Below are 16047 nucleotides of genomic sequence, written 5' to 3' on the forward strand. Positions count from 1 at the left end.
ACATAACATAATGCAAAAGAGTTCACCCTAATCTCTCACAGGACTGTCATTTATTTGCATCTTCGTGATGAAAAAATATTTAGTACTAAAACTTGAACATATTAAGGGGGAAAGATACCATGCCATTGGGGCTATGAGCTTACATAGTCCATATTGTGATCAGCACATCTTTTCATAGTAAACTTTGGGGCTAAGTTAGGGAGACGTTATCATCTGGTTGGCATCTTCATTATAACAGAATTCATATTTAGAAAAAGAATTTTTTGAGAAGGGCCCTGAAGTGAGCTTACCAGTCCCTGTGTTGTGGGAATGTCACCCCAACTCTACTGATCTATGAGCTATTTGTTATGTACTATTAAGTGCTATGCAGGACTCAAATATAAAATAAACTATGTACATATGGCCCTGTCTTTTGAAGAATTTAAGGCAACTCAATTTATTTGGGTTGAAAAGACCTGTGTGCATGGAAACTGCTACAGAGAACAATGCAAGAATGTAGCTTTGATTTTATAAATCGCACAACAGTTTCAAAAGAAACATGCAGAGAGTGGGGCAGAGGGAAGAATCATTTAAGGAGCACTGGAGTAGGAGATGTAGAACACACATCAGACCTGAGGGCAGAAAGAAGAATCCAGCTGGCAGAGATACAAAGGGCTGATGACCACTGGGTACAGATCAGGAAAAACGTGAAGCTGGAGGGAGCATGGCAAGCCTTGAGACTGGTGACACTTTGCTAGCCTATTTGAGAGTGAGGCCTCTGCCGGTAGGTCTGGAGAGAGATTGTTGGGTCATCAGGGTGGAATCAGGTAAAACTGAATCCTATATTAAGGCCCAGAAAGGTTAGAGGACTTTCCCAGACACATTCCTCAAATGTGGCCAAGATGAGACTCAACTTAAAATGCTCTTCTCAATGCTATGCTGCTGCTTTTTTCTAGGTTAATAGCAAGTCATCTGTCTGGGTTGTATTAGCAGCAGCAAAGTGGTGTTGACCCTGGATTTGGAACCATCCTATCACAGTTGTGGGGTTAACTTTGACAGGAGTTAGCCAACAATGTCAGGTGAAATGGCCTAGACATATCTTATCCAGCTTTTTAGAAACCATCGGTTTTTAATGAAATCATTATATTTAATTTGCTTTACTCTTTCTTGACTTTAACAGATGACTTTAACATAGCTATTGCTATGGTGCATTTATTTTCTAAAATACAAATCAATGTATGAATAAGACATGTGGAAATCTCAATTTACTGTGTTGTGGAGTGCAAAGAAACCCGTAGTAACAATCCACAGCTGTCGTACAGCTTCTCCTCCCCAATATCTACTCATGCAAGGCAAATATAATTGCACCATTATCACATTATATGCTAGCGTTAGTATGGACCAAAACTGTCTCTGGGTTGCCATGACAACCCCAACTAAGATAAAACCAAAAATGGTATTCATGATGCATATTTACCTAGAGTTGATTTTGTCTTCTAGGCTCTTCAATGGCCAACAAGGAATTATCATTCAGAACTTTAGCACAAGATCCATTCTCACTGTTACCAATGTGACACAGGAGCACTTCGGCAATTATACTTGTGTGGCTGCCAACAAACTAGGCACGACCAATGCGAGCCTGCCTCTCAACCGTAAGTAACACAGTGTTTCCAGAATGCTCCTGGGGGGCCCTTGGCTCCAGCCCATCAGCAGAGATAAAACCTGAGAATGATGTATGTTCATTTTAGAACTCAGCCTGATGTGATACATCCCTTACACGTAGGAAACTTGGACCCTAAATGGTATGGGTGTTTGAGAATTTTATAATACCTATTGAATTCTCCATGTGTTTAGAAAAATATCTTAGAGCTGAGAAAAGGGGGAAAAATACCTAAATAATAGGGCCCACTGAAAAATGTCTTCTGACTGAAGATGGTTTGGTGGAGTTTTCTTTGTTTTCATTTTCTTTTTAAAAATGTGTTCCCTTATCCTTAAGCATAGGTAAATTTTGGTTGAATTTACTCTTGATTGTTTTTCTTTAGACATTCATCTTGGAATACTGAGAATTTCACATGCCATATATAAAGTGTAAGAGTAAAAAAATGATTATGGACAGAATATTTTATCCATATAGATAATGTTTTTGCTCAAAACTATTTGAAATATAACTTAAGGTTTTGCTAAAATAAATACTCTAATTCTAATGTATCCTAGTTCCTAAGGGCTAGAAATGAAAAACGACAATTAAGCATGAGGATCAGTTGAAGGGAGAGAAACCTAAGCTGATATTTTCTCCTATAATTAGTGTTAGTACTTTTTAGAAGCTGAGTAAACAACACAAAATATTCCTGATTTTGAAGTACAGTGTTTCTCAAAGTGTTCAAAGAAGATTACAGAGAATATACCATCTTTTCAGTTCCACAAAGATATCTGAAGTCAACCTTAGATTTTATAGTTAATATCTTTATAGTACACTGACATATATATATATATTTATATTATCATATATATTATATTATCATTACATATATATCATTACATATATATGTGTACATATATGTATATGTGTATATGTGTACATATATGTATATATATGTGTGTATATATATCTATATATATATATATACTTGTGTCTGAAAAATGTGAATATTGAGTAGTTCATCACAGACATGATCACTTCCATTTTGCAGAAATGAGGGTGAGGTATATAATGCTTCTACTACCTAAAAGTATATTACAAGAAGTTTCATGATTTGTGAACTTTGAATTGCAACAATTTAAAAGCCTCTGATGTTAAGTAAAATATATTACTTGTTGTTAGTAGAAAATAATCATTTGAAATGATTTACTCTATATATATTTTTTTAAAAACACACCACTTATTATTCCAGCTTAATATTACTTAATATTTCTTAATACCCCCACTCTGAGAGAAAATCACTGCTTGCCATGTAATAGCCATAGCATAACAAACTTGCTTGAGTTTCTTCCTTGAGGATGATTCATTTAGTGTAATTATGAATAATATAAACCATTAAAAATATTACAGAACTATATGAATGCCAATTGACTGCAAATATTGATATTTCTTTGGTATACTATTAATATTTTAAATGATTTAAATATTCAAGAACCTGAAAGAATTAATGAATTAATAAGGCAAAGTAAAGAAAAATTTAAGGCTTAATACCACATTAACTTTTTGCTATTTGAATTTCTAAATCACATTCTGATTTATGAAGCTGAAATATTAATGAATGTGACAAATTAGGAGCAAATGTCACTTACTTTAGTGTTTATTGTGCTCTGGCAACCTTAACACAATCATCTGGAAATAATGTGCTGCTAAAAGGGCTTCTAAACATGGTGTCCTTATAATGGACTCTAATCATCTCCCTTTGCCACTGCCTTCCTGTATGTAGAGGTGCGATGGAAAACTAGTACAATTTGATTATTTTGTCCACAAGGACATAATATACAAATCTTATCTGCAATTATGAACATAGGCCTAGAAGTTTCAGCAAATGACTGTATATTCAGACCTCATCTGAAGCTCTTAGTACACTGGGCATTTCTATTTTTCACAATAATTATTTTTGTACATTTTTCATCTCTCCACTAAATTATGTTTGTTGAGAATATAGGATCAATACCTGGTTCATTATTTTATCTCCAATATCAGCAAGCACATTGCTTGTTATTTAATAGTTAATCAATAAATCTTTAGGGAATAAATGAATTGGTTAAACATCAGATAAGTGATTGACTGGCTAATGAATAAATGAATGAATGAACTGAGTTTTAGATGTAAAATGTGTATTTGTAATCTGTAAATATGCAAGACAATACCAGAAGGATTATAAGTAACACTTACTGTGAGCTTCCTATAGGCGAGATACTATTCTAGTCTCTTTATATAAATTTGTTCACTTAATTTTCATGTGATCCAAGAGGTAAATTCTATAATTTCCTTCTTACAGATGAGGAAACTAAGTGAAAGATATAATTTGCAATATGCTCTTCCAGAGCTAGACTTCTGTGTATAACATTTGTCCTAGTTGTCTTTTTTAATCAACTTATCTTTAATCATTTAGGGTGCTGTTCTTCAACATTTAAAACTTTTAAAAATAAGTGTTTAGATGTAAACAATGCATACCAGATATCAGATTTAAGTATATGAAAAATGAATGGGCTCAATGTTTGACTGAAAACTTCTACAAAAATGAGACTCAGGGACATTTAAACACACAGTTTTATGGCATTTTAAATCTCTTTGGATGGTACAGTTACCCAACAGACATTGTGAATCTACAAACTTATTATGGGGGAAGGCAGCTTTCTTAAAGTTCATGTGATATTGGCTGAGAAAAGCACTGTGTCACTTGATAAGAAGTTTTGTCATATCTCACAAGGTCTATGAATGGGAGAGGATTATCAGAAATGTGAGTTGCCTCGTGTAGTGTTTATACCTAGAAAACCCTCAAACTAATTGATAACTAACGTTCTCACAGAGCTTTAGCCACTAGGAGTCAGTGTTCCATCCTTAACTATTAGGCTAAAACTTGGACTGATATAGTCTACTCCTGGTTTGTAATAACCTGCATTTTCTAGATCACCAAGAGTACAGAAGGCAAGAAGCTATAATTTAGAGTTTTGCTTTAACTAAGACCATAAAAAAAAAAAAAAAAAACCACTCTTTGGCGTGTGTGTTTCACATAAAAACATTTAAGCAGGTCTTGGTTTGGATCCCAGTTTTACTACATACCAGTTATGTGTGACTTTGAGTAAGCAAAGGCCAAAGTCCCAGTTAATTCGTTAATAAAATGAGGCCAATAATGGCTCCCATCTATGGGATAAAAATTAAATGGGATGATGCATGTAAAGCATTCATCATTCAGCCTGGAACAAAGTAAGCACTCAATAAATGTTAATCATTGTTATTATATCATATCCCCTAAGAACACTCAATTCAGTTTGGTTCAAAGAGCAATGTAGATGACTGATCTTATTTGTTGACCCCATGCCCAATACTTTACTAAGAGTTTAGATGGTAAACTGGCACTGGTAAGCTGGGGAGGAGACATGAAAATCTGAAATAATGTCCTTACTCTAGTTGTAACTTAACCTCATCCCTTGGTCAGTGCATGAGCCAGATCTTGTGACACTAATTCCAGATTAATGATGTTTGCAGCATAAAAGTTCAGACATCTAGGAGATGCAAAGAGTAAAGCAAAACGAAAAAAAAAATTCTAATTTCAAGGCTCAGATCATTTGTTCAATAGCAACCTTTATTTGTAAAAATAAGAAAAAACCCATATACATATATATATGTGTTATATTGTTTGAATATATATATATGCGCATATATATATATAAACTGCCTACAATGTACAAAGCACTGTGCTCAATGTTAGAAAGAAAAGGATTAATATATCTGGAACCCAATCCTCAAAGAGTTCTCAGATAAATGAGACGAGAGGGATAAGAAACAGATGACTGTAATGCAATACAGTAGCAGTAGCATACTAAGACAGAAAAGAGGCTCTTAATCTGGCCTTGAGAGTCATGAAAGGACTGTCATCTAGAATAGGAAATATAGCTACAAGAATTCTAAGATACAACTCACAATACCAATTTAGCCACCATTGTGTCATTTTCAAAGGCAGAAGTTTGCAGAGTTCATTTAAGAACAATCATGAGCACAGTGTACAGTGGCAACAATGAGAGAATGATCAGCTCAGTCTCAGTGATTGAGGATGAGCTGTAGAGATGACCATTGAACAAAGGATGTGACTAGATTGATCCTGGGTGTGGAATGTTTGGGTGGTGGTGAGGGGGAATACTCTAGTTTGACACAGCCACTGTAAAGACATGGCAGTATGAAACAATCTGATACACTTCAAGACATAGTAGTATCTTCGTATAGTTGGAGTAAAAGGTGGGTGAAGAGACTATTGAGATGATTGGACAAGTTCATGGAATTAGGACAGGAAAGGCTGCAAATGAGCTTGGCCTTTATCTTTCTGGTTTTGGAGAGCTATTGAAGGATTTTTAATAAAGGAAGGATATAAACAGATTTAGTTTCTGAAAGACATTCTTAGGTAATGTGAATTCTAAACCCAAATATTAGACTTACAAGAAGATAATAGCACAAAAAAAGAAGCAGAGGTGAGAGAGTAGCAAGAAATTAGGAGAGAGAAGTTAACGACCAAATGAGGAGAGAATAGGAAGGGAATTGTAGGAACCTAGATAACTCCCAACATTTAGTTGGGTGAAATTAACCAGGCTAGAACATGAGAGGAGGAGGATTAGGACTTTCAGATTTGGGGAGAAGGTAGGGATGGAAAGAAAAGTGACTTTAATTTTAGACATACTCAGTTGGAGGCAATGTCCTGTAGGTAGCTGGATGTAAATTCCAGAATGGAGACATGATTTGGAGGTTATCAGAATGGAGATGGTAGTATCAGCGATGAGAGTAAGATTTTCTATAAAGGCCATATACAGCAAAAAGATGAACAAGGACCAAAATCCAGTTAAAATCAGCATCGAGGAGTGAATAGAAAAGTTGAAATGTCCTAGATGAAGATGCCAGAGGAGGATCAGTGCCACAGAAGCCACAAGAGATTTGTTCAAAAAAAGGGGGCACTCAGCAATGTCCAATGCAACATCAGATCAGAAAAGTCTGAAAATCAACCACAGTCTCTAACAATTGGCAATAATTGATGATCTTTTTGCCAAGGCAGTTCTGTAGAAAAACTGGAAGTAGAAGTCATGAGGTTGTGGATTAAGGTGAAAGAAGTAGATGGGGAAGTAGAGACGTGGGTAATAAACTACTCTTCCTATGAACTAGGCTATGAAAGGAAGAACACAGGCTGATCATCTGCTTTGATCCTTGAGCAGCTGGTCTGAATTGGCTTTCTGTCTGATTAATAGGTCCAATGGCTGTATGTATATCAACTGCTCCCTGACCAGCAAAGATGCAGTACTCAGTGTTTGGTGAATCATTCTTCCCGTGCTTCTTGCTATACTGCAAGCTTCCCTCATTCTCAGTTTGTTAGTGTCTTTTCACACATCTGTCTTCCATCCCAGAGAAACAAGAAAGGGATTTGATTTAAAAGGAAGTGACCTTAAACCCTTTTGCTTTCCATGACCTGTAGGCTTTAGAGTGTAGTAGTAAGAGGAACTCTAATTTTAAGCAGAGATGTTAGTAATTCCATCAATAGAATTACTCTAGATAAAGAATATGTGATTTTTCAAGTTAAGGGAAAGCAAAGTTTATATTAGGAAAACTGTAGGAAACCAGGTATACAATGAGTCCCTCTCTTTGTAGATTATCCAGAAATTTCTGGAATATATCTGCTCTAAAAATGTCTCCTACTGTGTGTGTGAGAGAGAGAGACAGAGGGAGAGAAAGTGGGGGAGAGAGAGAATATTCTGTAGATCACTATAGATCAGCCTCAGGGAGGAAGTGCTGTAACAAAATTAATAATGGATGACAGCATGCCAACTATTCATAGCAAAATTCCTTATTAAGTAAAAAATGAGAGATTCAGAATTATTTGAGAGTTTATATTATTTTTCACTTGTGTCTTTTGTTTCTTGAACAAGAGCAACTGAAAGAGATGATTTCTTTATGTCTTCCCCTTAAAGAATGTAAATTGAATGGTCCCATCCTGCCATCTATGGGTCCAATTCATCAGCTTTACACCACTATTTGATTAGTAATTTAGTAACCAACAAAAGTCATTTCTATAAGTAAAATATATTGTATACGCTTTGTTTCCCACCTTCTTTAAAAAACCTAGGTATTCATTATAGGACGCAAAGAATCACAATCTACAGGCATATAAGGAAAGAGAATTAGTTAAGAAGGGAAAAAAATTTTAGCCACATGAACAAAGTGCTTAAAATCCACATAACTTTAGTTTAATACAACTGTCTCCTGAGTCCTAATATATGAAAATATTTGGGACAATTCAAGCTTTAATATTAACAGAGTCTTAGCTTACAGACCCAAATAGATGACAATCATATTGCTACAGCGTGTGGGTGCCAAACTCCTCTTTCATGTGTTTCCAAAAGTGGGATGTCAAATCTATTGCCAGAATATGGGTCCTACTGATGCTATAAGGTCTTCTTTTCTTGTGTGTGTGCATGTGTGTGTGTGTGTGTGTGAGGCCACGCCGGGTGCACACACATGTGCATCTGTGCATTTATTCAAATAACAAAGAATTTGCCTCAGAAATATTACACATAAAATATTCAAAGGACTCACCAAAACTTTCTCTTTTCCCTGCCTTAGCAGCCCTGTGGAGACAATAATGAAGTTCTAATTTCAAATGCTTTATACAATCATTGCTATTTAACTTTCTGGAAAATCTCCTTTCATCTTTAGAGAATATGTCTTCCCAGTCTGTTTAATTTGATGGACCTTCTCTTAGGAATCAAAAAAGGGGGGTGGTGGGACAGTAGCTGGTATCCAAAAGGAAAGTAGAAGAGGCTATTGGAGAATGAAAGAATGTGGCTGGCATAACAGTTTTCCGTTGTTTAGATCTGATTGAGGCAGGCAAACGTTATTTTTTGACTGATTTGTTGAATATGAAGCCAGCTGTGCCCTTGCAAGTAATATTTCAGCTCTCTGCTTGCTTCAAATGTCCCCACATGCCAGTAAGCAACTGTATGGGCTCTCAGTTACTTTTGCGTATTATAATGAACCTTGATTCCATGTGAAAGGTGATACCACAAATTTGAATGATTCATATTTTAGATTGAAATTGATCTCCCCTCCTGGAGCTTAAAGGAGATAGGGATTTCATTTCGGTTGAAAGAGGCAGTAATAAATTTAGACTTGGTGATTATTGAAGACAGTGTGATATGTGAGCCAACTTGCTTTATCCTCACAGCTTTAAGATGTTAATGGAAAGCCTTTCCTGGATGTTCTAGTAATAAATATGTGACGAAAATTAGGTTTGCAGTTGTAGGTAGATTTTGATATAGCTATATCAACCTATTGAATGGCACTCTGCTAAACTGAAATACACATATAGAGACATAATTATCATGCATATAATGACTGTATACAAGTTTGCTGAAATGCAGCATGAAGGAATCAAGAAGGTTTTTTCCTCCCTGACCTTATACGTAGAAGCTTTGTGTATTCTCAAGAAGCTAAACACAAAATAGCCATTCAGTGCCATACACGAGAAAGGATACCCAACAGGCTGAAGTAGTCAGAATAACTGTATGAACAGTTCGCCAAATCGCTCCAGCTGGTGCTCCAGTTCATGAAATCACCACTAGTAAGAGCCAAATGCAAATGCTAAAAGACCTTTAGTTAGCCATGTCAAATGACAGAACCTCAGAGGTAGAGTAGTCTCAGATATGACCTAGTTGGGTTTTTTTCTAAACTTCTTAAAGCAGTAGGTTCCTTTCCTTCCCTAGAGAAAGCCTGATGCAAGCCCTTAATATATAACAAAGATAAAATTGGAGTTCATGTGGTTAGTTTGAAGGTAAATCTGGAAAATCCTGTCTTTTTCCTCCATATCACACTGCACAGTGACCCTGAGCCCTGTCCAAAAGTCACAGAGTTCCGCAAAATTAGGTTTGAAACCCTTCCTTCTAGACCAGTTCTTTCCCTTTATAGGTGAGGGAACTCAAAGTTGTATATTGTCGCAGAAGATCTAAAGCTAGAGTTTGCTCAGTTTGTCCTACTCGTCTTCCGGTGCTCTTCCCACTACACAGACCAACCACCAAAAGCTTTGGAAGCAAATAAGTCTGATTTGAAACCCTAGTTCCCCATGCAGGATGCTGGACAATTCTTAGTCCCAATCTTAACGCTTCAATTGTCTCACCTATAAAATGGAGAAAATAGATTCTTTTTAAGGGTTGTTGTGAAAATCAAATGATACAGGATATGTAAAATAGCTAATCCAGTGCCTGATTAAATGTCTCTCCTCTCTGGTATGGATGATCCAAACTTTGAAGGGTAATCCCTGAAGCTCAGCCTCTGTAACCCCAGTAACTGAGCAACTTTATTTCACTGGCTATTTAAGAACAGCATTGGTTCTTCAATCCATGTATTCATGTACTTACATCTATTGCTACGATACTGTCTTTTTTTATTAGAATTATTAATTAAGTCAGCCGTGCACATAAGCATTCACTTGTAATGATTGAAAAAAAAAAGTGGTCAGGTTGATAGAGAGGGTTGTACGGGATTAATTACTCTACCGATGTGTTTCTCTCAGGTTAAGAGGCAATTTGACAGCTGTATCTTCAAGCTACTAAAACTACATATACATCCCTATAGCTGATACAGGGTCAATAAACCCCAAAGGGAGGGTGGAGGTTTGGTATTTGCTGTGGTCACTCAGCAGCCTTGAAATGTAGCAGGTTTGTGGAAACTGAGTACCAAAAGGATATTGAAAATTCAAAAGGAGTTTCAAAATTAACCATAAAGTTTTATTACGGGTCCTAGCCTAAGAGTTGGGAAATGTTGGTTCTTGCCTTTACTTGTAGAGGTCCTTAGGTAAAGCACTTAACTCTCTGGCCTCAGTTTCCTCATCTATAAAATGAGGAGAATAAAATAACTAACCAAGTTTTCTTTCACCTCCAATGCTTTAAGATTCTAAAAAAAATTTATATATGTTTAAAAGAAGTAGCTTTATGTATTGATTGTTATTAAAAAACAGTTACACTCACCCCTTAACAAAGTAGAAAGGCTGCCAATATTTTTCCCTTCTGTACCATTTTTGTCATTGAACTCAAAATTATTTTTTATTGACAGAAAAAAATGTATTTTAATGTATTTTGCTCTGTGGTGAGTTTCCATAAAGTTTAGCTCAATAGCACTGCTGGCCTAATCATTTTGTCATCTCTACAAAGAATTTTACTCTCCAGGGAAATTTCCTTTATGTTCACAGTTTCAATTCTGTTGGCCAATAACCTATGAAAAGGCACTAGAATAGATCTTTTTCCTTGCTATTTCACAAAGCTCTAACCCTTATAACAAATTAGGCCAAAATGTGACCTTGTGTATATGGGAGTTGTGGCTATTAAGATTTTGCAAAAATGAAACTGTGCCAACATTTCCAGCTTGACAAACAGGTATTCCCAGCCTCTACCTTCAGGAGTGCCTCTCCTGGTCTTTTCCCTGACAAAGCATATTGGAGGCCCTGTGAGAGATTCCCCTCCCGTGATTTCTAAGTAAGTCCTTGAGAGAACATTTACCCAGCATGCATTATTTTCCCTGTAGCTGTGACTGGATTCGAAGCCTGATATAATAGTTGGAGCACATTATAAGCTAACGGTCTGAGTTACTGTCCCGCTTCCACTTTGGTGCTATGATTTCTTTTTCTGAAAAATTCAAGTGTGGCCTCCCATATAAGATTCAAAGATATAAGTGAAGAAAATTATTATTTTGAGGTGCTGAGTGCCGTTATTATTAAACTTCCCATTTCTCCTCAGACGATGTAAAGCATAATTAATAGAGAATATTACCAAAAGAAAAAGTAGAATGAAATAGGACTTTTTTCCTGTTTCGATATTCCAAATAAAGGAAAAAGAGGAAGAATTAATTGTGAAAGCAATGATATTTCAGTGGGCCACACACTCTCTAAAGCACTGTAAATTCTGTTTTAGTGACCATAAAACTGCTGGGGAAGAGAGTAGAAAGGGCATGTCCTCATTGAATGCATCTATTCAGTACGGACTGGATTTCCTTACTTATAAATATAATTTAGTTGAGATTTCTCTCCAGAGACACAAATTAGATACCTGCTCAGTATACACTTAAGTAAGATTTGAATAAATCAACAAGACGTGCTTGCATAGAAATGTTATTTTACCTATGGCATGGCCAGAAATTTTTAGTAGGTTAGATTTTTCAAATTTTATCTCTCTTTTCTTAACAAGCTTTCTCTTTCAACTATTTTAAAGCAAAGAAAGAACTTGAGTAACCCAGCTCTAAAATATGGTATTAGATAGTTGCATGCTCTTCAGTTTCCTTTCTTTGATTTTTTAAATCAATCCAATTAGTGCATATGTGGGGCAGCCTAATTAGTGAGGCAGATCATAATTCTTGTCAAAGAACCATTAGAGTCATTCTCAGGCCACTTAGAAGGAGACGCAAGTTTTCTAAAATACTTCATAAGACAATACTTAGCAACGTATTCTTCTACAACTGACAGGCCTATAGTCCATGTTTTAGAATTAGTGGCCATACCTGTAGAAAAATTCACGTTTTCTCCAAAAACTTGTAATTTCTTGGGAGCACTATAGTTTATGTTATAATAATATGATTACCCGCATGTAATATCTATAATCAAACAATTTAACTAAGCAAACACATTTTGAAGGAGACTTGCATAAGCTACGGATGCACAATGGCTCTGCAGTCTTAACTCTGCTGGAAAAATATAAATTGAAAGTGTTTATTTCTCTCAAGCTGGCATGTTGCTGTTGGAGTCCATATTTGACATCCTTTCTTACACCCATTTTGCTTCATACTTCAGAACCACCTGTATTTCCTCAACACCCCTCCTGCCAGCAGCACCTGAAAGAATAGGTCTCACTTGCCAAAATATTCTTACACTGCCACACATCACCATTATAATAATCTTCTGTCTGTTACTTACCTTTTTTCTTTCTTAGCATGTTCCCTGATTCTTTCTCCCTCTTCTTCTTGTTATGATAATTTTTAAAAGAGAAAAGACATTATTGTTCACACAGTACTAGTGATAGATTCACATGCTTTCTGGATCACGCCCTCCTTTTTTTTTTTTTTTCTTTCTCTCATTTTTCCTCAACTCCAGACTTGATCATCCCCAAAACAGATACATAGATGCTTCTCAAACTGGGAGTATAGATTCGGGATAGAACGAAACAGCCTCAGAATAGGCAGCTCAAAATTGCTTTTGAAAGCTTCATCATCGAAAATGTAATCAAACTTGGCTTACCCAAAATTGATTTAAGTTGCAGCCTAAGGGCCAACCTTTGACCAGAGCAGCGTTTGCGCTTACATTGATTCTGCCCGCAATTGAATTACTCAGCAATTCTATGCACTTTCAGCTCTAGCCCTGGAGTGCAAATGGCCAATTTGGGAAGCAACCTGGTTGCGCCTGAAATTTGCAAGAAGATTTTCTCATATGTTCCTGGAAAAAAGCAGGCTTACTTTTTAAAAATAATCTTAGCCACAGAATTGGCTGCCCAAAGCATGTTTTGTTTGTTTCGTTTTTATGTTTGTTTTGATTTCAGAAAACTGCTTCTCCCAAAGAATCTCTTCTGACTGGAAAGATGAGTTCAAATCTTAATGTACGTGTACTAAAGTTTAGAGAAAATGAGAACTAGTGATAAAAAATAAGGCAGTATAATATTCTACTATTAAAGGGAAAGGTCAAAGACACATATGATATAGTGTTAGATACAGTAATTTAAAACAAGCAAAATCATGTTTTACTATAATGTAAACAAAAGAACCTTCTACAAGGTTTCTATAGAATTGTATTCTAGGACAACACCTTCCACCCTTCCTTTTTAAAATATTTTATAAGATTAGCACAAAAGAATATTAAAACTACTCTTCTAGGGAATAGCAAGCTTTTGTTATGCATTTTTATTTTTCATATGTATCCCCTTTTTCTGTAAATTAGTTGTACATCATCTATCCTCCTCACAAAACTTCTTTTATTTTCACATAATCCTTCTGATCTTTATGTATTTATTTTATGTGTTTATAATTATAGCATAGATTAAATTTTATACCTTGCAAAAACTTCCCCGTATTTCTATTCAGTCTTACATAACAAAAATTTTATGGCTTCATTAAATATTCAGTGGTACATTGGTAGAAATGTAAATGAAACAAAGAATGTGTATCACAAAATTTGAGTATTTGTAAATAATAATAAAATGTGCAATGCCCTTTGTTGTAAATTCCATATAGCTAATTCCCTCTCATAAAATTCTTTCACTAATTTTTTGTCAAAATATGTATCTATAGCCAACTGTGGTTACAATTCAATCATGATTTGACAAATGGAGTTGTATCCGAGCTATGAGTATTATTCTTATATGAATATGTGTTGCTGTTTTTATTTATGATAACAAGTAAGATGAAAGTAACCTCTTTGTTGAAACAGGTAACAGTTTCAGATCCTGAAAGAAAATTCTCTCAATTTTTTGTGCTTCTTACAATGTAATGGCTACATACAATATATTTTAAGTTTAATTTCTGTTAACATTTTTGCCATCATTTTCTTAAGTGTAGACAACCAACAACAATAAAAAACTCAACCCCTAAATTAGAGGATTTACTAATTTCCATTGTGTAAATATCCCCATTATGCAGATATCAAGCTATCAAGTAATGTTACAGAATGCAGAGTTGGGAGAGGATTTACAGATCACACCATAATATAATATAATATTTCCACAGCACGATTATCTGAAAATCACAGATCATAATAAAAATTTAGTAAAATAATTTTGAAAAATGAGTTTTGAGTAGTAATCTCATTTGTTTTTAATGTATTTAATTGTAAGCATACGTAACTTAATTTTAACAAAAGCAATGCTTGGCAAACTGCTAAAAACATTCCTTCAGGCTTAACAATTGACTCTCATGACCTGATACAAGCCAGTTTCACCATGCCTCTATTTACCTGAGTGAATATAAAGGAAAACTTGGCTTCTCAGTATATATGCTGCAGGATTCCAGGCAAATTGCACAACCTCTCTCATCTTCAATTTACTCATGTGAAATGGCATTAATTTTACTTTGCTCACATGGAGATAGAAGGATCTTACATATTAAATAAGATATATGTTTATATGTACTTGGTACCTGCTAACGATTCATCCATTAGTTGTCTTTCCTTTCCCTCTTATATACCTCCAATCCCCCTCTTTATATCTATAATTTCCTAAACTTTATTGTGAAGTAGGAATGATTTGATACTGTATCTCCAAACCATATAATGACCCCTGATACAATTGAGACTTTTTTCTTTCTCTGTGATAAGCTCATTCATACCCAAGTGCCCACAAATACAGGCAGCATTTCTTGTTTACATTTTCTGCAACATAGAACATTCCTGTCTTAAAATTGGCTCTATCACTATGCTTCATACCTGCTTTACACTAGTTTTAAAGCAACATTTTAGACCAAAGTTGTGAAGCCTCAGGGGATCTTATCTTAGAATGTCTTAATCCTGTGAAACCAAAGAGAAAAATATATTACCTGGTCATAAAAAATGTTCAACGTTACCTATTAACATCACAATAGATTCCAGATTCAGTGCTGTCTCTCCTCTAACCTGGCCAGAGTCAGAGGAGGAGGAATACATATTCGGAGTTGCTTTGAAATAGGTGGAACCTGTTTCTTTTCATGTTACCGCCCCTCCCCAAAAATCTTAAAATGTTTTGTTTCCTCATTCTTCTTTCCTGTTTAAAGCAAGAAAATTATAGTTTGTAGGCTGCATATTTGGGGACATGAAATTAACCAGTAACGTCATAATTTTAAAACTTCAGTATCAATTTATTCAATGCAATGACTATCTAAATGCCTGCTCCTGTGCTATGTTGGGAATACAAAAGTGAGCTGATAAGACTTGCTTCCTAACCTTTTGAAGAATACTATTTTTAAAGGGAAGGCTGAAGACAGAAGTGGTTACCACAAAATATAGTAAATGCCTAGAGGTGAGAGAGAGGATGACAAATATGAATGAATAAAAGAAATTTCATGTGGCTGGAGCACAGGGGACAATTAAGGGAATAGTGAACAGACACAAGGAGAGAAAGAAAGGCAGGTACCAGCTTGTGAATAGCTTTGTAAGCATACGCTACCATCTTTTAACATGTTATAGAAATGTCATCAGCCAAAAACTTTCTTTTTTTTCATATACAATGGATAGCTTTTAAAAAGTGAGGGGCAGAGGAGCCAAATATTTATTTACTGAACTATTGTGGTACTTTGGTTCTTAAGATGGCTCATCATGCATGTGAAACAACCCAGTTACTAATGTAAACACTACTTTGGGTCTGAGCTTTAAATCCTCTGCCATTTTTGTC

The 16047-nt window shown here is 35.4% G+C and overlaps 1 protein-coding gene across 1 annotated transcript in view; it reads left to right on the top strand.

Annotated features, from left to right (window-relative positions):
* NEGR1 (neuronal growth regulator 1) overlaps positions 1–16047 on the top strand; it is a 491889-nt gene that overhangs the window by 313603 nt on the left and 162239 nt on the right. Inside the window, exon 6 of the mRNA XM_039219926.1 lies at positions 1480–1631. Coding sequence (XP_039075857.1) covers positions 1480–1631 — 152 coding nt within the window. The remainder of the gene's footprint in view (positions 1–1479; positions 1632–16047) is intronic.

This window comes from Hyaena hyaena, unplaced genomic scaffold (genome assembly GCF_003009895.1).
Source record: "Hyaena hyaena isolate Hyena2069 unplaced genomic scaffold, ASM300989v1 scaffold_849, whole genome shotgun sequence".
In the NCBI taxonomy this organism is placed as follows: Eukaryota; Metazoa; Chordata; class Mammalia; order Carnivora; family Hyaenidae; genus Hyaena; species Hyaena hyaena.